Source organism: Larus michahellis, chromosome 6, assembly GCF_964199755.1.
Source record: "Larus michahellis chromosome 6, bLarMic1.1, whole genome shotgun sequence".
In the NCBI taxonomy this organism is placed as follows: domain Eukaryota; kingdom Metazoa; phylum Chordata; class Aves; order Charadriiformes; family Laridae; genus Larus; species Larus michahellis.
Window position 1 is genome coordinate 36,929,506 of NC_133901.1, and position 25,035 is coordinate 36,954,540.

Here is a 25,035-nt window from a genome sequence, read left to right on the forward strand (position 1 = left end):
CTGGCTCCGGTTTGGGAATTGCCCAAGAGCTGTGGCTCCCGATGAGGGGGGACAGCAGAGGCTTGGGATGAAGCTGTGCTGATGGGCAGGGGGCAAAGGGCTTGTGTGAGCATCGAGGTCTTCCACCGTGTCTCGCAAAGAAGAGCGAGATAACAAGCCTCCCACAGTGGCCTCTTAGCTTGGCTTTTAATTTTGAAAAGGTCTTCATAAGGAGAGGAGAAATGATACCCTGCTTGGTGTAAAGTGAAAGAGAGCACATCCACTTCCTTTAAAAACTGCAAGTAAACCTTAAGTGTTATCAGCAAGTCTCGTCCTTGAAAAACAAACACGTAGGTAGGGATCTAACAAGCCCTGAGATGAAGGCCGATACCTTGAAGGCCCTCATGAAGTGGGCTGGATAAGCCTCGCTGATGGTCAGCACTTCAGATGTCGAAGTAATGAGTCTTTCTGAGTTACGGTGAGGCCGCAGGGGATACCCAAGTGAAGCACTCCAGGCTGTGAGAAGCACCTAAGTTTACCAGGACCCTTCTTCCAGCAACAGAAAAGTGGGTTTAAAACCAGAGGGAATCTGGTCTGGCAGCTCCCTGCAGTCCTGGTGAGCCTGGTCCTGCCCGAGGGACCAGCTCAGGCCTTCAGCTGAGCTGGTTCGGTTTGCTGTTCCAGGAGGAAAATACTGCTTTTTATTATTTTTTCTGGGTTAGTTTGTTGTTCTAGTTGGCCAAATCAGTTCCAGGGATATGGTGGGAGTCAAGATGCTGGGAGATACCAAGTCAATTCAGGCTGTCTTCCTTAATTGCCGTTTTAATTACTGCTCCTTTGGACCACGCAGGTGCCTGGTGACAACAGGCTGCAGCAGTCTGCTGCTGCACCCACACCCATTCCAGCTCCTAACCCCAGGGAACGAGATGGGAAGCTCTGTCATAACACAACTCCTCCTTGCTGCTGTGCACCGCGATGAGATGAAAAGCCAGCCTGAGGGGAGGGCGGGGGGAGCAATGGGCGCCCTCCCGCCTGTGGTGCTCTCACAGCATCTGGAAGGCGCCGGGCCACCTTCTGCTGCCTGTGGGGCCTTTCCTCCGGCCAGGGAGGGCCGTTTGAAGCGGCGGGAGCTGGCAGGCCCTACGCAAAAGAGCCCGCTCAGACCTCCCCCCTGCCCGCCGCCATTTCGCGCCCGCCCGAGAAGAGGCGCCGACGGCGGGCTGCGCATGCGCAGGGGGGCGGGGGCGGGGGGACGCGCATGCGCAATGGCGTCCGGCGCAGCCTTTATCAAGGGGCGGGGGGGCGGCGGCGGCGCCGCATTGCAGACGCGCGTGCAGGGGGGAATGATGGCGCGGCGGCTTCTCCTCTGCTTCCTCGGGCTCCTGGCGGCCGGTAAGCGGCCCGGCATCCGCCTCGGCATCCGCCTTCCCCTCGCTCTTAACCCCGGTGGTCGGCGTTCCTTCACCACACGGCGCCTACCCGAGCGGGGAAGGGGGGCTGAGGGCGGGGGGCGAGGGGGAGGGAGAGGGAGGCCGGGCCTAAAGCTGTTTTTCTTCTCTTCTCCCAGCAGGAGCTACCGGGCGAAGGCTGCCGAGAGGAGGTGGCGGGCGGGGGGAGCGCCCTGCCGGTGTGGGGGCTAACGGTCCCGCTGAGGGAGCAAGGCCTGAGGGGGTGGGTGGGTTTCAAGGGCGCCTTCAGGGGTGGCTGTGGTGAAACAGCTGTATTTTGAGGGGGAATCGCCCCAAATACCCCACCGAGCAGGTAAAGGCAGGGAGGAGGGGGAAGTTCCCGTGAAAAAACAGCCTTTCCTACTGCCTTTAGGGAAGTGACTTCTGGTGGCTCTGTGGTGGCGTGGGGGTCAGTTTGTGTCCATGTCACCTCAGAAGAGCAATTGGTGGGAACTGCCTTTCTGTCGGTAGCTCAATTTGCCTTTGGCTCTGGGTTGTTAATCCTCTTTCGGGTGGCAAGAGGTAGCCTTTTCTGTCGTGTGACTTTTGCAGCCTCATTTCATTGGGGTCTCCTGCCTCCCCCCACCCTGGAAAATTCCACTAATTTTGCTGCTCGCTGCCTTGTTGCCTCTTGTTGATGAGGTGAAAGTGGCGGTGGGAATAATTGATAACCTGCCTTTAGCGTTAGGGCTAGAGGTTAGAAAAGGCAGTGCTTGTATTTTGTGCTTTGCAGAAGCTAGACAGAGCTACAGAAAGGATTCGTAGACTGACTGGAGAGGTAATACACCTTTAGGTTGTGGTATGGGATGGCTGAAACCCCCCCAAATTGAAGGTCTAATACAGTGATGCACCCGATTTTTTTGGAAAATTTTCTTTGAAGTAGGACAACTTTAAACCTAGCGTTTATTTCCCCATGAGTTTAACCTGCAGTGTTTCACGAGTCAACTAAAAAAAAAGCCTGACTAGGCATTTAAAAGCCATAGGAATAGCCATTAGCACAGTAAACTATGCCTAGGAGATCTCACATGATTCTACACTACTCTTGTACTTAGGTGCAGTTTTAAAATATACTGGTACGTGGATAATTTAATAGAGAATCTCAGACTTTTCAGGCTGGAGAAAAGAAAGTAAACGTCAGCTTTCGCTCTACTTATTTATCTGCTTTAATAGTGTGACTTTAGTGTCTGCTCTGCACTGAGTTAACTGCCACCAGTTATCATTTCTGTTGGGACTGTTTCCGAATCACTAAAATTGTTGTAGTTTCATGTGCTTTAAAAGTGAAAAGGATTTGCCTTGAAGTATTCACCAGGTTTCCCATTAGTGTATTTAAGGAAATTGTGATGAGAAACCAGTTCAGCAATGAGAGTTAGCTTGGTTTACCTGTTAAAGGCATGCGTATGCAACTGAGCATAGCAGAAGACTTGTTAGGCCTGTTTTTCTTTACGAAGTCACTGTTTTAATATAAATAAACACCTGTCTTTTTTGACCAAAGTCCTGTTATGACTGCTGATTGACTCACCTATGATAGTATTGTGCAGATTTCTCTGAAGATTCTGCTGTGACAACCTGAAACACTGTTTTCATCTACTAAGCTAACTAATTAGCTGTATCAAAATCTAGCCACCCTTGGCGTATCCTAATGGAGTTACTTGGCTGGCTTACAGCATGGTTGGTAGGCCATGAGGGTTTTTGGTTGACCTACTTACAGTGCTCCTATGCATCTTGGCTTTAAGGGAGGCACGAAGGAATTAAAGCAGGCTGTGCAGGACTCGGGATCTCTGCACTATTCACAGGCACTTTGATTATTGCTGGACTTTGAGACCAGGAAGGAAGGAAGGCTGGGAGCTGAAAGTGTGTGTGTATATATATATATTCTTTTTTTCTTCTAGTAAAATAAAATTAAGCTCAGAGCAGAAAGTAAAAAGTTTGAGGATATGAATATTTCATCCCCCCCCCAATAGTAGACTTAATCTTCTTTCCAAGATTTTTGTATGATGTATGATTCCTCTAGCAAACACTGGTCAGAACATCTGGGGACAGGAAAATTGAAGGCTGTTTTAGTCTGACTTGAATTTTCTGGAGGGTGCAGAAGAAGAAGATAACTGAACTTGGACTATGCTCTGTAGTTTGCAAGCTTGTTGTAGTTGGGAATGTGGTTTCTAACAAAAAAGCTGGGCCAGTGCAGCCTGTAGATGAAATTAAGCAAACCGTGGAAGGTGTCTTATTTCTAAAAAATATATCCCTGTTTTCTTAGAGGAATAAGAGAGTGTGCTGTGGGTATGAGGCACCTTACGACTGTCACATAATGAAGCGGTGCTTCGACAGTGTACCAGTCATGTGGCTTGTGTAAACCTGCCCTTGCACAATCTCCTACTTGTTTGCAGAAGAGGTATGAGGTATAAATAGAAAGGGTTGTTCTTGGTGTTGTGTCTGGAGGAGCTGCGCAAGCTCATCTTGCCTGGTCATGGTTGTGCTCAGAGAAATGCACGATCGCATCTGCAGAGCTTATGAAGCCTTATGCGGTCTTTTTCCAATCTCAGTTTGTGCTATTCAGCATACCACAAAGAAGCAGTTCTGGGAATCTCTGAAAACCGAGAGGATGCGGAGAGTGGAACAAGAGAGTGGGAGCTTGTCAGCAAAACGGAGCCATGTCTCCATCAGGTGACGGTGATGTCAGTTGAGACTCTCCGGGAGGTTGAACTGTGCTGTTTTAGGGAGGGTTTTCTGGTATAAAAGGCAGGAAGATTTTTACTTTATATCTGTGGGGGAGGCAGGACCAGTTACTGCTGGTTGCCAGCGGGTTTTTATTTCAATGCCTTATGTGGATCTGATTTTTCAAGGCAGACTTGCAGCAACGCCTTAGAGCTACATGACAAAAAAGGGTTTCTGTTTGTTTTTTTCTGTAAGGATTTACTCTAGTCCATTTCTGTTTAATTTTTTTTTTTTATGTAGCAGCTTTTGTATTCAGTTAATTTGCTGCTATTAAGAAATTAGAGTTCCTGTTACATGTTAAAGGGGGTACTTTGTGGTCTTTGTAGTGTGTGCGTATATTTTGAGGCAATGCTTGACTGTGTGTTTGGTCACTGAGCAATGTTTAATTTCAGATACCGGTATTTTTCTTTCTCTTGGCATGAAGAGTCTCACGTTTTCACTGTTTACCCTAACTAGTTTTTAAACTTTGTTCTCTACTTCTGTAAAAGTCTGCCTATAGAGAGATTTTCTTGGAGATGCTGAGTAAATGAATCTTGCAGTGAGATTTCAAGGCTTGTTTTTTCCAAATGTAACAGTTTAAAATCCTTTGACTATGTTCACGTCGGGATGCAAGCTATTAGTACACAGAGATTAGAGGTTAATGCTTTCTTCTTTCCTGCTGTATCAGCTGCTTCATCACTGTACTCCTGCGTAGGTTATTCTTTCACCTTGTGCACCACAGTTTGCCTTTTCCAGGCTCTCCCATTGCTATCTGCTGTACTCCCTGAAGCTGCATTTTAAAATGTCCTTTTTCATCCCTCTGGCATACTTTCTGTGCTCAGCTGCGGGGGTCTGATGTCTTCCTTTTCCCTGAGAGAGCTTCCTGTTGAGTTGTCTTCTGTGTCTGGCATTCATTCTGCATTAAAGCACTTCTCTGGCAGCAGTGTGAAAAAGAGCACTACCCCAGAGACTCTTCTTCTGTTTCTTCCTGGCAGTGTCTTGAGCTGCCCTTCTGTTTTCTGAAGTTTTTAGATGCCTCTGGACTTCACTTGTGCTTTCCTGGGACTGCAGTGTAACCTGTGGCAAGTAACTTCTCTCTTACAGACATGGCTCGCTGCATAACTAACAGACTTTTCCATTCTTTGTGGCGTGAATATATTTGCCAGGTAAAAGGGGCATGTTGAATACAGAATTTCTGCAGCGACTTGCATGAAATCTGACCCGACCCCCCCCCAAAAAAAAACCCCAAAACAGAAACAACGAGTATGTTCAAAACATTTAGGTGTATTTCTACAAGCATCTGATGTAGGGGAAAAATGCTTCTCATAACTTCTTGGGAATATCTTAACGTTCCTTATGGAACTGCTTACTCCTGATGACTACCACATGCCCTTGAACATCCAAATATCTCTTTTGGATTCTGTCTTACAAAAATCTCAGGCAGAAGTTGGGGCTTGCTTGGCAACCTGGTAGCAACCTCTGGTCAATGTGGAAATTAATCTTGCAACCTTTATAGTAACGGGGACAATTTACTGGGACAGTAGAGCTGATTTTACTGTCTCAGCTCATCTTGTTCTCTGCTGTCTTTAACTTTGTTGTGGTTGCTTGTACATACCCAAAGTGCTTCTCTTACCATGCTTCTCTTGCCTCCCTCTTCTGGTAAGGGAAGCAGGTGAGCATCTGAGGTAAGAACAATGTTTTGGAGCAGAGGTTGCATACCAAGATGAGAATGGGTTCCCCGCTTTGAGGAAGAGACCAATCATGGTGTTATCTCAAAACGTATTTCTTGTGAATTGCTCTACTTACAAATGTTTCAAGCTTGATATTTGATCAGTAGATACTGGAGAGGAAGACTGATTTTTTTTTTTTTTTTAACCAACGTGGAATACTGATAACAGCTAGCCAGATTTCATCCATTTTTTACATAAATTGCTTGTACTCTCTCAAATACTGTTGTCATTTTACTGCCTCATCAATCCAGAGGCGTAGTAGACCTTTGGCATGAGTTACTAGGGTGTGATATGGTTACAACTTTTGAAATGTTACTTAAACTCACTAACTGACCAGAGAGGCTGTGGAGTAGTGAGCCCTTCAGATAACTCCAGGTTCAGGTCACTCCTTGACTTGTTGACACTTTGTAAGTTTTGATGAAGAGAAGTTGATCCCTCTTGACTTCTTTAACTTAAACACACTTTGCTTTTGCAATTTTCAGCAGAAATGGGGAAAAGTCAGTAAGTGAGCACAGAATGGCAGAACCCGATGCATTCACTTGGTCTATGGGCCACTCCTGGGAGATTAGGAATGGTCTTTTTTTTAACATTGCAAAGTGGGACAGCCTGGGAAAGACCATCCCTCCTGATGAATGTGTTAATATGCTCGGAACAAATTAGACTGTCATGAAGTCATAAGAGTTGACAGCACCCCAAGTTATCTTCCACAATTGACTTCAACCCAATAAAGTGAACAGCAGCTCAGCTCTTTCCCTTTCTTGCCAACTGCAGATTAATTTGTCTGTAAAAATGCTGCTTGCACCAAGGTTTTCGTAGCAGTTTGGTTTGGAGGAGGCTTGAATCTTCAAGCTGAATTTCTTTGTGTTCTGGGTGATAGTTTTCTGGTTTATCCTCCCGACTCTTGGGAATCTGGTGCAGCCCATACAGAGTCCTTGTTCATAGGAGCTTATATAAGGTGTTAACTTTTAAGCACAATCATGAAAGTCTCATTAGTAGATTCAGTACAGCTTTGGAGGGGATTGCTTAGGATGTTTTCCTGAGAATCTCGGGAGGAAATTCAGGCTGGCTCTCCCTGGAAGAAGAGAAGAGTAACACAAACGCTTCAGGGAAGGGAAGGTTGTTCTCAGGTAAGGTAATTATCCAAACAATTTTCCAGTAGCTTTCCATGCAGAATGGTAATCCAGCCATTACAAGCTTCCTTCTAGGTTCCTGTTTTCTGAAGAGAAGGGAGGAACTATGCTTTCACATGCAGGGCTCTGTAAGCTTTCCAAGTAGAAAAGGTGTCATTGTCTGAGGGCTGTCCCTTCTACTTCACTAGCTCCTGACTGTATGTTAGTGTTTCTATTCCAGATGCCTAGTGTTGAGGAAGGAGATAATAGTTGGCACTTGCCCCTTTGAAAAAGTGTCTGAGAGTAATGCACAGTCGCTGAAGTAAGTAGGATAGTACACTGTAGGAACAAGTTGTAGGTTTCCCTTTATCTTCACAGCTTTTAAACTGGGTTTTGTGTGGATTCCTGGCAGAGCCCCATGCGATATGCAGTAGCTGTCACTTGTCAGGACTGCGCGACTGGTGTTCTGACAGTGTTAGGTTGCTGACCTGGGCCTCCAAGAAGAGGTTTCTCCTTCCATTTCTGCTGTTACCCTTCAGCTTATGGAGTATTTTGATCATGTTGTTGGGCTTCAGGCTGTGTTTCTGAGGCAACGCTTGTTCTGGGAGTTGGCTTCTATTGTCTGTCAGACATGAGCACCAGTGAGGGCAGAGTGGGTATGAATCTCTCTTTTTTGTTGTTGTTGTTTATGTTTTTGCTTCAAGAAGCTGCAAGTTTATGCAAGGATCCTAGGGTGCGTTTTGGCTGTCAGCTTGGCTAAAAGCCTGAAAGCTGAAGACTTTCACATCCAAAAGACGTACCCTTTATACATGGATTGCATTTCTACCCCCACTTCTCCTTCCTCCTCAGTTTTCTTTCACTGCTTAATCTAGGAAAAACTTGGTGGAGCAAAGACTGTTCCTTCTAAAATTGGAGAAACTACATCTCTGAAGCAGTTCAAGAAGGGAGGAACCAGTGAAGAGGACAAGTGAAGGAACACCCTGGCATTCACAGATAAACTTGTTTGGTGCTCTAAAAATAGCAGCTTGCAAGAACTCTGGGGAAGGGGGGCAGCTTTGGGTGAGTGTGACGCATGACCGTTGAGAGCTAATCTGTTAGGAGAATAGGAGGAATCTATTTAAAAATGGACGACCTTTAGGTAAAGAAGAATATATAAAATAAAGGGATGCCAGAGATAACTAAGAAGGTAATCCCATTGGGTTTATCCAGCGAGCATTAGGAGTGGTGTGAGGTAACTGACAGTGCTTTGTTGTCTCTTGGATTGCTGCTGTGCTCGGGATGTGCAGTACCACGTTAAGGTGTCACTCTTCTTGCAGCAGAGGCTATTTTGAGGGGGCAGGTAAGGTTACTGTTAAGACTCAGAACTATTCATGCTGATGTGAAACAGCACAAGGTCTTAACACACTTCATTGGCATATTTGCTTGTGTTGTTACATACGTTAATATATGAGGAAAAACACTGCTTCGTAGTTAAATTAGGAGAACAACCTAAAGGAAAAAGTAGTGGGAACAGGAAAGGATTTCAGGCTGTTCTTTTCTGAATCTGCAAGATCTGAATTAATGCAGAGGTTTTTTTAAATTTTGTTTCTGTTTTTCCCAGAACATTCAGAAAGGGGGGGTGGATACTGTTGCAGTGAAGGTGCATCCTTTCACATTAGGCATTAAGTTATGAGATAAAAAACATTTCAACATGATACAGAGTAAACTAATCCAACCTTAACTATATTTAAAGTCACTGTGGAAGATGGAAGAAAAGAAGCCATGCTTAGTGTGTGTCGTCTTTGCTCTGTAGCTGCTTTCTAAAATGTGCCAGTGATGCGTGGCCCTAACAAACAAATTTGCCTAGTCACTGTTTGACCAGAAAGAGCTGTACTGAAAGCATGGAGTGTAGAGTTGCCTTCACAGAAGGAAAGAACTTCCCCAGTGTCCTTTGTAAGTGAAAGGACACTCTTCCGGTTTCTGTTTTCTGTAGATAAGTGTTCATCCTCCTGGCATAGCTGATTCAGGTTTCCTGAATCTGTTGACTTTTTTGATGGAAAAGTTCTCTAGGTATATTGGCATTTCATCTTGCTCTGATGTTGTACAGGAGTGAGGAGTTTAAATAGTACCAGTGGGAAGGTGTTCGGGGTGCTTAATTAAAAGCTATACTTGTAAATAGCTGGAAGCCCTTAATTACGGTGAAAGTCAAGGTCTTGCTTGACTTCAGCCAGGCTTTGACTCTGCCTTGCAGAGCCTTCCTGCCATTGTTTAATACCAATATTTGAAAGGGAAGAATAACTTTTTCTTTCAACCAAGCGTATACTTGGTTATTGTCATCCTGCCAGAGCTGACAGCTATTTGGCTGACCAATCTGACTTTGAAACTTAACTATTATTAGTGCTTCCAGATCAATAATGCTGTGATTTAAAATAAACCATCTGTAAATATTTTGCTAGCCATATATTATTAGAAGCTTTGAAGTCTTATTCCTATGGTCTTATCAGTAGACATAGTGTGCTGTCTTGCTGAAGAGTAATATGCAATCTAGGTTTTTTGCTGGAAGAGAGAGTGGCAAACTTCACGCTTTTTTGTAGAAGATTAAGTATGCAGAGCACATTTTTCTTAAAATAAATGGGTCATTCCTCTGTGAAATGCAGTGTAAACAGGCTTTATAAATCAACAGCTGAGAAGGCTGGGGAATGCCACCTATAATGCAGTGTTTATCTGGCTCTGTTTGGTGTGTAGTGGCTGTGTACCTAGTAGATGCACTAGTAATTCAGCTGTTAAGTTGATCCTCTAATTGCTTAGAACTGAGATGTGAGAAATGGAAAAGTGATTGTTCATCTCTTTATAAACTTACCAGAAGCTTCGTAGGAATCAAACAGCTTAATTCCTACTTCTTGGTTGACAGTGGAATTTTACATCATTTTGTGATGTGTAAATAGCATTGACATGGAAATAATGGCTCCTAAACAACAACACCTCTACAGCTAATGGGTTTGAATGGGTGCTTTTTTTTTTTCCCTAAAACTTCGACAGCAGTGCCTTGTAGGCTTAGATGGTGGCAAATTTCCTTGGAGGCTGTCCACTGCAGGATTTTAGGAGTTGTTTCTTCATAGGTTAGCGCAATGTAGGAGATTGCTGAAGAAACTGAGACTACTGACAGGCAATATGGTTTTAGAGAAGTGGGAGAAGTTAGGTGTCCAGTTCAGAGAGGGTGCGCAAAAAAAAAAAGCTTGGAAAGTCAGCTAAAAGGTGTGGTTGATTAACTTGCCCTGTTAATTACTAATAGTGAAGATCTCTTACACTTCTTTAGGAAGATTGTGCAGAAATGATATTCTAAATTTTACTTCAAAACTTTATAGGTTGCGAGACAATTCCATGTGGGCTGGGAGGTAATGTCCAGGCAAGGACTTGTGCTCTTTTTCTTCCCCACGCATTTGTCATTATACAATGGAAGAACTGACCAAGAGGAAACAAAGTGTAAAGAGATCTAATGGGTTTAGAACTCTTTGATGGAACATGTCTCACATTGTTTTCTGTCCCTCTCTTGCTTTGACACTTGAAACTTTCTGTTCAGTGTTTTGGTCTGCACCTGGCTCTTAAGTCCCCCATGTAATGTGTGCGGTGTTGTGGCTTCTAATCCGATTAGTTTGCTAGCTCTCACGGTTGCTGTATGACGAAAGGGTGGTTCACCTGGGAGAAGGAATGCAGACAGCAATTACAAGCTAGATGCAACTGCTGATTCAGAGTTGAAGTGATTGCAAGGACAGCGGGGTTGTAGCTTTGGGAATCGGCTGTCTGAATTGTGGATTTCTGCAATGACTAGTTTTTCTGTTTTGAGTCAGCTGGTAGTTCTTTTGTGCTAAGCAAAGTGGGTGTTTTGGTTTTAGTTTTGTTTTTGCTTAAAGGTAGATGTTGGGGCAATGGAGTGCTGAGGTGGTCAGGCACTTCAGTAGAGAAGTTCAACTGTTTTGATTTTTCTGGAGTTCTTTGTCTGTGTAATCTGTATTTGGGACTCGTTATTATGTTTCAGGTAGAAATTGCTGGATGGAAATGTGCTTAAAAATGTCTAGTAAACCTAAGTGGCCTAATGGAAAGGTTGTGGTTATACCATACAGCATTAACCTTCTTACTTTGGTCTGGAAATCATTCAAATGTGCAACTGTGAAAGAACGATTCTTTCTTTGGCAGCTGTGGCAAGCCCTGTTTTGTGGCAGAAGGACTGCGTGAAGGGTCCAGAGGTCTGGTGTCAGAGTCTTCGGACAGCATCACAGTGCGGAGCGGTGAAACACTGCCAGCAGAATGTCTGGAACAAGCCTACTGCAGTAAGTATCAACTACTGAGACTTCTTCCCACCTGTAGCTGAGGTAGCTGGTTTCCATAAGCTGATGAAGATTTTTCAAGTCTCTGATCAGAGTTAAATGCTACATCTCACTACGCCTCGGTTACTCTCCCTTAATTTGGGTGCTAGATAAAGGTTGCTTTCCACTTCTCTGTCTCGCATAACTTGTCTGCTGACTTCTCCTGTGACCTGTTGCACAGTCACTGAGCAATGCTTGGGATGGAGCTAGTGGATTTCAGACTTGCTTCTCTTTGTTAAACCGAGTCCTAACTCGTAGAGCCTTTTCCTGTTCTTAACTTGAACAGTGCCAAACTGATAGGCTTATTACAAAAGAAGCTGTATGATTCTTCAGGCCTTTCTCATGAGTTAATGTTCCACAAAAGGTACAGCATATGCTAAATTATGAAAGCTAAAATGGTACAAATGTTAGATTTAGCGGGGCTTTTCAAATTGCATTTGTGGTGAATGTGAGTGCTGCTTTGCTAGATATTCTGAAGTTATTAAATTTCTAGTAAGTGTGAACTCTTTGAAGAGTAAGGTAAAAGAGGTTCAGGAGAAGGCTTCTCGGGGCAGTATACTTTATACTTCAAGGGAGGTGGGACTAGGTAGAAGGAGCAAGTGGTAGCATGCCTGCTTCTTCATACCATGTTGATTTACTGAAGAAACCGGAGCTCGACACGCTTGGAATAGCCTCACTCGATTTAAAAACACCTCTTCTCACCCTCGCTTCGGCCAGTGTTTCTTCCTTAACTTCAATTCCAAAAGTGATGCTCTTCCTTTGCATTTTTATTTGCACACTGCATTTACAGGTACTTAATTCTGTCTCAAAGTAACTCTCTGCTTCTCTCTGCAGAACAGTATCCCCTGTGACTTGTGTAAGGAACTTGTGACGGTGGTTGGCAAGGTTTTGAAGGATAATGGCACCGAGGTAAGCAGAGCTCCCCTTCTCCTTGCCCCAAGGTATTATTTGATTTCATTGTCATAACAAGATTGCAAGGTGAGGGGGTGGAATACTAGTCTGCGTGATGTTTCCCTTAAGCAGCAGATGTTGAAAGGGGACAGAGTACATGGGGGAAAAAGCTTTTAAACGGCCTCTTATGGTTTAGAGATTAGCAAATTCTAGAGCCTCTCGTGCTCTAACACATCCCAGATTGACTGTAGATGCTTAATAAAATTGTTCTTGTGCCAGTGGGCCATCGATCTTAAAAGGTGGGATACTGCCGTCTCTAAAAGTGGGTAATTACACCAAGTGGACTTTGTTTTTGTTGTGGACACTTCTTCCCATTCTGTTTTGTGAACCTGTGAGTCCAAGATTTCACTTCCTCTTCTTAAATGTAAATGTCCTATGCAGGCAAAACTGTGTTGTGCAGACCTTGCAAGCAGTATTTCATGTTTTTACTTCGGCAAGGTCTCATTGAAGGTCCAGGACTGGGGAAGATAGACCTATAGTGTAAAACCTCATTCTATTTTTATTTGCTAACTGGGTGGACCTGCCTGAGTCCAAGGGGCTTTTTTTAGGCTTTGTGTCCTGCATATAAATATAGATATATATGTTGATAGTCTGTAGCCCACCGTATCTTTTATAGGATGAGATCCGTGCTTACTTGGAAAAGACATGCGAGTTTCTTCCTGAGCAAGGCCTGGTCTCTGAGTGCAAAGAAATTGTGGATTCCTACCTACCCTCTATCATGGATATGATCAAAGAAGAGCTAGTAAGTAGATAAAGATTTGCAATTGTTGGAATTAAAAGTCATGCTCCTGTTGATGGCTGAGTTTCTTTTGTACATAAGATTGTGCGTATGATCCCTTCAATCCTGTATGGATCACTGGTGTTGCAGCTAATGGTGTAAATTTGAAAACTGAGTCCTTGCTGTGAAACATTTTCCCTTCCTATCATGTTTCAGCTGAATGACTTTCTACTCTGACCTTCATATGAAAGTGCCGTCAGTCTAGAGCTTTATGTATGTATCTTATCTCCCCTAGGATAAACCTGAAGTCGTATGTAGTGCCCTCTCACTGTGCCAGCCCCTTCAGAAGCACCTTGCAGCAATGAAACTTCAGAAACAACTCCAGTCCAATAAGATACCAGAGCTGGATTTCTCTGAACTGGCATCTCCATTCATGGCTAACGTGCCACTTCTCCTCTACCCTCAGGACAAACCCAAGCAGAAGTCTCAGGTAAGGGTGCAGTGCTATTCCAGCATGCAAGAGAAGTGTGTGTTTTTTACTCCAAAGCTTCAGCGCTCATTTTTGTAAGAACTTACTGATGGTTCTTGGTGTGGGATTGTTGTGCTGGGCACAGATTATGCTGATGTGCTTCACCTGGGTGACTGTCTCCTACTGAATTTTGTTCTCCTGCATGCAGACAGCTACCTTATTGCTTCACCTGTGGGTTTAAAGCTAAGTAAGATGATAGCTGCAACCCCTGTGGACCATATGTATAATGTTGGATTAACAACCACAGTCTATAAAGGCAAGTCTTGTGCTGGGCTGTTCCCATCCAGTGATGTAGCAGTCAGGCAGGTTTTACTGGAAACAATTTCTTCTGAGAACAGGTTTTGCATCAGCGTTCAAAGGAAGAATTCTCTCACATTCCGCGTAGTCTGCTAGCTTCAGGGGAAGCATTCATCTCTGAATCCAGAGGTGACAGACTGGATCAGAAAAGAACAAATAGTTGACAAAAGGGAGTAGATGAGACAATGAACTTGTGCGTAGAGGCTGAGACTTGATAGCAAGCCTAGCTATAGGAGTTAAACAGCTGGATGGGCGGAGAACAAGCTGCTGTGGGTGGAGCAGGTAAGATCTGTGCCAAATTTAGAAACCTTCCCACTGTGGTCTGTAACAAAACCAAGAGATTTTGCAGATTGGGTATCTTAAGTTATCTCGGGTTTCAGAGCCAAGTAGGTACCTAATCTCCATCTAGTGGCTGGTGCGTGTACCAGCAGTAGCTTGTCTGTTCGTATTAGTTCAGGCTTTCGAGTATTCTGTAGTATTTATCGAGATTTGTGTATATTAAAACTTGGTAGTAGCAGAAGCTTCTAAAATGCGCGATGTGAAGATACATCACCTTAAGTTTCCTTTTACTCTTTGTCCAGGGAAGTGGGGATGTATGCCAAGATTGCATTCAGCTGGTTACTGATGTTCAGGAAGCAGTGAGGACAAACTCGTCTTTTGTGAAGTCTTTGGTTGCTCATGCCAAGGAGGAGTGTGACCGTTTGGGACCTGGAATGTCTGACATGGTAACCTATCTTTTTTGTTTAAAAATCTGCTCCTGTGTACAAACATGAAATAGTTTGCTTAGTGCCTTAATCCTCTCAATGTAACCTCTATTTAGCAAAACAAAGGAGAGTGTGTCACATGTGCGATACGTTGCGCAGTATAACAATAACAGCACTGAAATCATAAACTTTCTGGCCAAAAAAGTTGGGGGGGATGGAGTATGTGGGACTTGGGGGGATGGAAAAAGACTGAAGGTTGCTGCTAGCCCATAAAGGCCTTTTTCATAAAAATGATCTGGCAGGGTAATGTGGTCCTGTCCCCCTTAATGAGGGGGAGTGCTTTTGTTCTGAGCGGAAGAGAAAAGGGGACTCATCAGATAAGCAGCTATGTGTGCAATGATTGTGTAACCTGAAATGCCATCTTGTATTTGGGACAAGCTCTGAAAGATAACAGAATAGTTATTAAGTAGAGCAGGTAAATTAATACCTTGAGATGTATTAGAAAATTCTAGATTAACTCTACAGCTGAAGCGGTTTGATATTTACAAGACTTTCTTTTCCCACTTCCTGCAGTGCAAGAACTATATCTCTGAATATTCTGACTTGGCTATCCAAATGATGATGCACATGGTAAGATCCATAGAATATGATGTTTGCTCTCAGTCATTTTTTTCTGCTTTGTGTAGCTAACTTATTTCGAAACAGGAAACACTTACTGCAGTAAAAGTCTGGGGAGGGCCCTTGCTCTGTAAGTCTTGCTGTTAATGCTTTGAATTTGTCATTTATTTGGATAGTAACTTCAGTCTCAGAATGCTTTCTTTAGCACTTTCCTTTTCTTTCACAACCACTTCAGCGGCGCAAAAGACGCTCTAATCCTTTGAAACACAGAAGGTGCATTATGTATGTTCCTCTATAGTCTTTTATCTCAGTCCTGCACTTTACACCACTTCCCCCTGTCGCCAAATACCGTGTTAAGCATATTAGAGTTGGTCTGTCACAGTATTGCAAAATCGGTTCAAGTTTTAGAGATAATTGTGTCTATTCGAAGCGAGATTAAACGTGCTTCTTCTGGAATCACTATCTCAAGACTCCTGCTCTCCGGGCTCTTGATGGAGCCATGGAGAGTGAGAGGTACCACACCAGCTCTGGTCTTCTGCAGCAACTTACAGTATATTTTACCTTTGACCACCTCCATAGCAGCCCTTTATCCAGAGATTTCAAAGTCTTTTAACAAAAATGGGTAAGCCTTTCCTTAAAGACTGCAGTGCCTAGATGCCACAAGTAACATAACAAATTATAAATTATTCCAAATTCATGAATAGAATACATGGCTGACTTGAACCTGAATTTGGCAGCACAGTGGCTTTTTTTTTGTTTCCAGTTGGTAAAGGCTACTGTCATACTGGTTCTTAAGCATTTGGATGGGGAGCAAATCTTTGTTCCAGCAACAGTTAGTTTCTCATTTTAAGCATTGCAATGCAGTGTGTTGTTAATACCCAAAATTGGAGCGTGACCACACTTCGCATCCGGCTGAGTGTTGCTCAGACTCTTTGGAGGTAGTCTTGCCCAGGATGTTTTAATAACTTCCAATGAATAATGCTGGTTAGCACTGTGCAATTAAATGTGCAGCGCTAAGGATCTTTGGGGTGGGGATCATCATCTTCGTGGAAAGAGTATATGCAGTTCCAACTGCTTGACATTTTTTTTTCTCTTAACTGTTATCTTTAATTTCTCCTTCCTTCCTCTGTCTCCAATCTCCCCTGTCAACAGAAGGATCAGGTAGGTGAGCAACTTGCCTGTGGTGATAGCCTGCTTGTAGTTCACTTCTGGCTCTTAAAGGGCTTGTAGTTCACTTCTTGCTTTATAAGCTGTGTACATGGTGTGATTGTACTCAGTGTTGACAGATACAAGGGATGTTTATGTGATTAAATCAGGGAAAGACTATAGACTTCCTCCAGTGGATCAGTCCTACTTCCAGGTCCAGATACCAGTTTGTATCTACTAAGATTTCAGCTTGATTATTCTTTGGCCAGTAGAGCAGAAAATATGCTCGCTTTCATACAAGAGGGGTTAGTTCTGGAAAAAGCATGCTGGTGGCCCCTGCCAGCTTCAGATTTAAAGTCTGGACTCAGAAGGGCTTGTGTGAAGCTGTCCCCGGGTCTTTTCTTGGTTAACCTTTAAATTTAGGACAACGGGATAGATGTTTGGAGTATATGAACTGAAAAGAAGATGTGGGAGGCCTTTAGGCTCCTGCTTCCTAGAGCTATTTGGGCTTTTAATTTAACCAGTCCTGGGAGACCTTGTGTCTGTCATCTCTCTGTGAGACAGCATGTTGTGTGTATGTGGGTGATGCTGTAACATTAATACCTGGAAATGCTTCTTACAATGCATGAACCAAAGGGCTTGACTTAAAGGTACTGCCTGGAGTAGTCTGAAGCAGCACCCTATCGTTGAGATACTGCTTTTGCCTGTGCATGAGGTTGTGGCATGATGTATTAACTGCTCCATAAGCTTCTGCTGTAAGAAGCTTGATGCCTTGGTGACAGTGTGGGGTATGGTCTTCTAATTAGCCATAGGACCAAAGGTCACTTTTGTTATTTTAGCTTAAGTAGACTTCAGGTGGGAAAATACAAGTTTTGTGTATTACTCTGTACAGACTTTCTCACTTTATGTGGGAATAATGTGGCCCCCTTAGAGCAGTTTGCCTCATGTCTGGCATTTATTTTTGCATTTAGTACTATATGTTTCTGAAACCTTTGAGGAAAAGCTTAGAAAGCCTTTTGAAAGGCTTTGTTTCTCTTTGCTCTTTTCCCTCTTACTGTGAAAAGAACACTTGAAATACAGTTACTGCAGATACTTGTAAAAAGCGTTAGCCTTAGGTTTTAACATGGGTAACTTTTGTTTCTTATAGGCTGTGTTCAGTAATGCGGGAATCTGTTTCTGTTTGCAAAATGTGATGTTACTGGATGCTTTAAAAAAGGTAGTTTGTGGATGAGAAAAGGAGTCCTTTCTTCTAGATGTTTCTTTCAGCTTTTGGGTGAACTCTGAAGTCAGGATAATTAGCCTCTTCTGTGATTACTTAAAGCTTTCAGGGGAGCAGCTTTGCGAATGCAGGTCTAATGTGATGCTGGTGGCCTGTTTTGGTGTTGGTAGCTCTTAAGTCAACTCCTTTGAAGGTCTTGCATAGTGTATTAGCTCATGGTAAATGGGGTTTTTTAAATGGATGTGGTGGCCTAACCTCTTCCTCTTTTAAAGGAATTACTAAATTTTATCTGGTAGTTGTTCTGCCTATAACCATATCAAATGCTTTGGCAATACTTGAAGTAGAAGTAGTCATGAAACTTCTGGTTGTGCTGGAGCCTTTTAAAACTTTGTTCCCTGTGCCTGCTCACAGGCTCCATAGGAAGGGCAGAGTCTTCTAGACTTTTAAAAATTGCTTATGCATCTCTTTACAGCAACCAAAGGACATTTGTGCCATGGTTGGGTTCTGTCCTTCTGTGAAATCTGTTCCCCTTCAGACTCTGGTGCCAGCTCAAGTGGTTCATGAAGTGAAAATGGAAACAGTGGAGGTAAGGTGGACTTCTTGCACTCAACAGCTTTGCCTTCCTTTTTGCCTTAGTGTAATGAACTAGGTGAAAAAAAAAAAAAAAAAACGAGCTTTTGTGCATAGAATAATTCAAGTATCCCTGCATATAAATTCCTCGGGCCGCTTGTTATTTCTCATGTTGATCTGTGAAGTAGGTGAGCTGACTGATTTGTTAGAACAGCAGAGCCAATGCTAAGCTGAAGCTATAAGGTAATACTTGAGGATTGAAATGGGAACTCTTGTTCCAGCAGTAGAGTATAGCAGCCATTGTAAATGACACCTCAGAGGTTAGAGGGCAAATGGCTTCGTTTGATTTTTGCTCTGCATTTGGAGTTATGCTTCAATCGCTTGAAAAAATGGGACAGTATTCTGCACATGCAAATAAGTGATCAGAGTCAGAACGCTGAAGCTCTGAGTTTGGAGAAGCACCTTAGCTTCCCATGGCCTTTGGGTAAGACATGGGCTGAGGTTATTTTGAAAAAGAAAGTATCTTTTGAGGACAGTTAACTTCAGATTAACAGGCTCCAGACAGCTTCCCTCAATTTCTAGGTTCCTTCTGCAAACAGGAGGGTGCTCTCAATTCTAGTAAATTAGTTATTTTGTCCTCAACTAGTTCATATTTCTCTTGACTCCAGTCACTGTGAGACTGCTTACTTCTGTGTCTGCTAGATTCAACTTCCCTTCTTATACAACCTGGGGATTGTAGTCTTAATTAGTCATACAAAATGACTGTTCATTCAAAAAGGCTTTTTACTGAGACCTATGAGGTTGGTTTTGGGTTCTGCGTGACCTTTTGAATTCAGCTCAAGCTGCCCAGCTAGGTAAAAATGAATTGGTGTGCCGCACCTGAATGTGAATGCTGTTAGACAAATTTTACGAACCGTCCCTGTCAGATGTGATTTATTGTTTTGTATGTTTCTTCTGTGTACTCAGAAAGCTTCAGTTCAAGAGAAAACATTTTCCGTGTGTGAAATATGTGAGACTATGGTGAAAGAAGTGACTGGCCTCTTGGAGAGCAACAAGACAGAGGTATTTAAGTGGGGGAAATGGTACCTCTTCCTAAGCTTTGGCTAAAATGGGGTTGTATTAGAGGGGGAAGGAAAACATGTACGAGTAGAGTCAGATTTCTGTACCTCATTTGCTACTCGTCCTTCACTGTGCTTCAGGAGGAGATTGTACATGAAATGGAGGTGATCTGCTACCTGTTCCCAGGAAGCGTCAAAGACCAGTGCAAGGACTTCATAGATGTCTATGGCCAGGCTTTGATTGACATGCTCTTGGAGGCAACGAATCCTGAAGCTGTGTGCGTTATGCTGAAATGCTGCGCAGCCAACAAGCCTCCACAGCAGCAGCCAGGTTAGTAATGAGGAGTCACTGGTGTTGCAAAATGAGCTAGTTCACCTATGATTATATCTCTCTTGAGAATACGTGCTTTAGTACTTTGCTGATGCTGCCTCCTTTCTTCTGTTTGGGGGAACTACCTAAGCACTGATGTTTGCCTTTTGGTTTTTTTTTTTTTCTCCTTCTCAGTGTTAGTGAAACCTGCAGATGGCTTCTGTGATATCTGCAAGATGGTGGTAGCTTATGCAGACAAAGAACTGGAGAAGAATGCCACAACAGCAGAAATTGAGGCTTTACTGGAAAAAGTCTGTCACTTCCTGCCGGAGTCTGTCAGTGATCAGGTAAAGCGCTTGTGCGGGAGGTAGGCTAAAAAGCAATGGTCGTCTTGATGGTTGGGAACTGTCCTTGTGGATTTGTTGGGTTTACATAGGTCCTACAGTGACAATTATGCTTTCCTCATTTTCTAAGTGTTTTGCCTGATATTCTGTCTACATGCTAATTTTAGGTCCGTCTCTCAAGTGTCTCTACTTCTGCTATAAATGTCCAGGTACTCACAATAAAGGTCTCTGTGTTTGGCCAACTGCCTTGGTCTCTGGCTGGAGACAAACTGTCCACAGGTGTTCAGCAACCTGATCCTTCCTGTTTTTTTTCCTTTCATTAGTTAGCATCAATGTGTAGCAGCTTCTCATGTGCAGTAGAGCAAAAAAGAGGGAGCAGGCTTGATCTGAGGCAGCCAAATGAACCACGCAGACCTCGCTGTGCAGCTGCCTGCGTTTCCAGCAGAATAAGGCAGATAGAGATGATGAGAAGGTCGAAACAGCTTGCAAGAGTATTTGGAAGAACCGGAGAGCGGCATCTCTTGGTGTTTTTTTAGAAGAGTAGTCAGCCTGCCTCTGCTGGAGGCTGGAAGGAGTCTGGGGTTCAGGGGGATTAGTTTTTCACGCTCCCGGTCCTTGGGGGTTTGGCAGTCCTTTGAATAGATGGAGACTTCTAAGGCTCTGAATTGACTGGCTGGATTGTTGCACTAATTTGCAGTCAGTAAAGGTTTGCCTGGAAATCCTCTGAGAACAGTGGGTGGGAACAGCTGAAGGGTTTTGTGCTGGTTCCCTCCCCGCCCAACACTGATCCTGTTTGGGGGATTAACAAAGTAATTGGAAGTAGGCTGGCATAATTCCAGTGAGACAGCAAAAAGCAACACCTGTTAGGCCACAGTTATCAGGATTTACCTGGAAATCTTATTAGGTGGCTGCTGAGTGTCAGCAAGTGGCAACTGCTTATAAGTTTACTAGGCATATGATATACAGGCTTTAAAGCAGCTATGAAGCAGCTATTCCCGCTAACTGCGACGAGGCCGTTTAATAGCTGTGGTTTGCTTATTAATCGGTGCTGTTAGTCTCTGCTGAGAACAGCAATATTTTTATGTGCTTCGGAGGTGGCTTCTCCACTAGAGGGCTGACTGCTGTCGATGGGAAGCGTTGCTGCTGCTGCCGCCGCCTGGTCTGAAGTGTACAGTAATTACTTGGGCTAAAAGTGCTTAAGAGTCATTACTGCATCGCTGACGCCCTGTTCAGGATGTTTGTCTCCAGCTTGTTCAGTGTGCTTTCCTCTTGAGACAGCAGTGATCTCCGCCATTAGAGACTAAGCTTTGCAAATCAAAGCCTGGTCCTGCTTGGTTCCTTTCCCAAAGTCTGTCCCGCTTGGTTCTTTTCCTTGTGACCCCCTTCCTCCTCATAACCTGTCTGCCGACAGCTGTAGGCAGGTGTGAGCCAGAAAAAAATGATGTAGTTGTGTGATTAGTGCGATGCTGTGTCCTTTTTGATCTGCAGAGCTCAACCCTGTGGTTTAGCAGTTTGGAGTGTATTATTGGGGTGTCTGGAGTAGCATACAGGCCTGTATCTCACTCTTCTTTCTAAGGCTTTAACAGGAGACTCTCTCCACCTGTGTTGTGTTACAGTGTGTTCAGTTTGTGGAACAGTATGAACCCGTGGTTGTGCAACTCTTGGCAGAGATGATGGATCCCACTTTTGTTTGCACTGTGAGTATTGCATGTAGTTCTATTGCGTAAGGGCTCTGATGCAGTCCTGCCTGCTCTTCTGTGTGCCTTTCAGTGCCTAGCATGCAGAAACTCTGCCGGAATAAAAATCGGCACACTGAATGCTTGGAGCAAATGCGGTTGTGCAAGACCTCGGGCATACTGAATGGACAGCTGTCTGAGTGCCAGCCTTGTGCAGGGAAGGGCAGAAGAAAAGAGCTGCCAGTGGTTGTCCACTGTTGAGGTTCAGTAACGAGGTGTAGTGGGCCCTGAATGCGATGAGAGGAAGTTAAATGACCTTTCTTGAGGAAGGGCCCTTTCTAGAATCTCTGTTTCTCGACACTTAATATGAAGAAGCAGTTGCGGTAACTTAATTCTTCCTTGTGTCAGATTACTGCTTCACGTCTACTCGTTTGGCTGCGAGCGTTACTGCAGCCGTCAGTTGAGCGTGGTACTGTGGGAGCTGCTGAAGCTACCTCGGTGTTGCTTCCACACTCGGTCAGGTGGAAGCCCAGGCGTGAGGCTGGACTTGAGATCTCTTGGTGCAAATAGAAAGATGCTGACTCTGCTGCTGTTCCTTTCACAGAAACTTGGAGTCTGTGGATCGGCCAGACAGCCTCTCCTGGGGGATGATGCTTGTGTCTGGGGCCCAGGCTACTGGTGTAAGAACATGGAGACTGCCGCTCAGTGCAATGTACGTAAAGCAGGATTCTGCCTCAAGTTTCCTGCTGGTCTTTGATAGCTCCTTATAAACTACCTTTCCGGCATCTATACCACACTTTCAAGTGGATGAATTCCAGTTTCAGGAAGCAAAAGGGTACTAGCTAGAGGTGGTTGAGTGTGATCAGAGGGTCTTCCAGAGCCCTTAGCTTTAAAGCAGCCTGTTTCCTCTCTCCCTCGTTCCTATCCCCCACCCCTCTGCTGGCATTTCAGAATCTGTAGTAAGGTACGATGTGAGCTTTATATTTAGTCTGGGTTCCCACAGCCATCAGACCATGTCACGACCTCTCATCAGACTAAAATTTGGCTTCCAGTACTGCTGTGGGCTGATGCGTTCTTTGCCAGGCCTTTTAATGGCTAAGGGCCATCAGCATTCTTTTCTGAAGCTTTTGAGTGGGGATGAGGCTGTTATTTATTCCAGTCCTCTCTGGGATCACTTACTTTGTGACAATATCTTGGGAGCAAATCTGTTTTTCTTAGAATAAGGTGTTGAATTGTGTGTGTAGATGCACACTTGTTTGCAAACAGCCTTTTTTTCCCCACTGACATGCACTATTTCTTCCCCTTTAGGCTGTTGATCACTGCAAACGTCACGTGTGGAACTAGAAGAAGAATTTCCAGTTCTGAAAGCTTGCCATGGCTCTTAAAATTGTGGGCCGAGGTTGGCAGAGAGCTGTATCTCAAATGTCCTTCCTCTCTGCCTCATTAACAATTTGACCTTCAAGTTCCTTTATTGTAACTCTTCTGTAGCAGTGCTGCTGTTGAAGGATCAGATCTTCATTGTTGACTTAACAAAGATATCTCTGATTGTACAGTTTAACTCATACTCCTAAAAATAGTCAGTGTGTTGTAGATTATTTTTTTTTAATTGGTAGGCTGAAGTGGTTTTTAGGTGCTGGGAAGAATGGCAGAAAAGGTGAAATGAGACAAGACGTTATCTTTTAATTTAAAAAAGAACAAGATAGCGACTAAACTTTCAAATGTGTTTGTAGTCAGCATTGGGAAGACTACATGCTTTGTGTTTTTAACATCTGGCTGGAATGTTAATTTTCTGTGTAACCATAGGGGAGCTCTCAAGGGATAATGTTGAATCTGGGAATCCCTTTGGCTGGAATTTTCAAAGCTCTGCAGATGCAGAGGAGGGGACTTAGTGTGCCCAGCTAACTTTCAGAGTAACTGGTACCTAAAAAAGGGATGCGTTTGCATTTGAGTGACCATGCTTTTGCGTTTGAGTGACCACCCTTACAGCTCACGGTGTTGTTACAGCTAAGGAAACCCCCCCTCAGCCTTCGATCATGTCCTTTTTATTTCCTGGGACTACTCAGTCTAAGCATGACTACTGTCAAGCCCTGTACAGTGGGATTTCAGTCTTTTGAAGCATGCTGACCGTACTTAAGGAATGGCTCCCATTTTTTCCTTATCCTAGTTGCTCAATTGTGCTTAGTCTTGCAGCTTCCTACATGCAGCCAGCTGGGTGCCAAGGAGGTGGAGCAAGCTGGGTCCGTAGAAGATGGAAGGGAAAAAGTCATCAGGGGCTGTGCATATGTCAAAGTGGGCTCAGCGTAGAGGGCACAACGCATGGAAAAATGTGTAGTTTTTTTATTGTAAACTGCCAGTTTGATCCTCAGTCTGTTTTTCTCTCACACCATATTTCAGTCATCTAAAACTTCATGGGCGCTATGAGGCGGGCAGTTTCCATGGCTGCCACCCGTTTTCACTGACACTCACCCTTCTGAACAGCTTGAATTTTTTTTCCGGAGTTCCCATTTCTGTTGGGAAATGCGTCCGAGCAGCAAGCGGAGGTGGCAGATAAGAGCAGCGTAGTAGGTGTTTGGCAGCTCTGCTGGCATAACTGAGCACCTGTCTTTCGTGCCTCCACGGCATCCCACTGAAACAGCCTGAACTTCTGAACAAAAGCCTTTCAAGGCGGGCTGCTGCCCTGGAAACCAGTCAGGCCCTCGAGGTGTCGGGGCCTTGAGAATGACAGTCATGCTTGAGACGGACCTTGTGTCCTCTACCAGCATTTAGGGCGTAGTTCTGATGAAGTTAACCCCCCAAAACAGAGGCACCAAAGTAGCTCTGAGAAGACCTTTGAGAAGGAGGAGCTGGGCAGAGGTGAAGCTTTGAAAATTCCCGTCCCTTTCAGAAAGGTGCCGGTAACTGCTGCTGTTCCTGGGGTGTCTTGGGTGAGGCGGGAGCCCCAGCAGCAATGCTGTAGCAGCAGGCAAAGTCACTTTCATGCAGTTTAATGGAAAACCAGCTTTCTTGTTACTTCTTCGTGTACATACTAAATGTCTGGGCAGTATTGACAGCGTTTGTACAGAATGCTGAAGCACTCGTGGCTTTAAAAAACAGAAAGAAAAATATTTTCCCCTAAAGATGTAAAATACCCTCAGTTTTCTGTCCTGGCAGGCTTGTGCAGTGATTCCAGCGGTGTATCCCGGTTGGGGTAGATAGGCCAGATATGGGAAATGGGCTCTCTTCAGCCTCGCTGCTCTGGAGGTACGGGTTCTGTTACACCGGGGCATGTAGTGTGGTATTTGAGCTTTTAAACTGGATGGCGTTCTCTTAATGTGAATCTCTTTGGAGGGAGGGTGGGGATGGATTGACACTTGCTCTTACCCGTTGGCAAGGTTTTAATTTTCTTGGGTTTTTAGTAGCGTTGGGCGAGGTGAACAGGGGGGAAATCCTGTGCTAGCGCTGGGAGTCTCTTTAGTTTTCTCCCTTCCTGTGGACCCTGGCACCTGACCCGCTTGAGTTACACTGAGGGGACACGTGCAGTTGCTTTCTAAAGAACATTGTCTTGATTTTTGCACAAAAGCTTCCTTAATGAACAATAAAAACTTCTGTAAAACGA

General features: G+C 44.2%; 1 protein-coding gene across 1 annotated transcript; it reads left to right on the forward strand.

Moving 5' to 3' along the window:
• Positions 1-1,213: 1,213 nt before the first annotated feature.
• LOC141745434 (prosaposin) lies at positions 1,214-25,035 on the forward strand. The gene is made up of 14 exons (XM_074593175.1): positions 1,214-1,371; positions 11,131-11,264; positions 12,135-12,209; positions 12,868-12,993; positions 13,265-13,459; positions 14,377-14,520; positions 15,073-15,129; positions 17,955-18,068; positions 19,019-19,114; positions 19,252-19,441; positions 19,616-19,767; positions 21,381-21,461; positions 22,045-22,152; positions 22,749-25,035. The coding sequence occupies exons 1-14, from the start codon at positions 1,245-1,247 to the stop codon at positions 22,782-22,784; spliced, it is 1,635 nt and encodes a 544-aa protein (XP_074449276.1). The 5' UTR covers positions 1,214-1,244; the 3' UTR covers positions 22,785-25,035.

Coding starts and splice junctions, on each gene's coding strand:
- LOC141745434 (XM_074593175.1), top strand. CDS start 1,245: ATGGCGTCCGGCGCAGCCTTTATCAAGGGGCGGGGGGGCGGCGGCGGC. Junction 12,994..13,264: donor ATATGATCAAAGAAGAGCTA/GTAAGTAGATAA, acceptor TATCTCCCCTAG/GATAAACCTGAAGTCGTATG. Junction 18,069..19,018: donor TGAAAATGGAAACAGTGGAG/GTAAGGTGGACT, acceptor CTGTGTACTCAG/AAAGCTTCAGTTCAAGAGAA.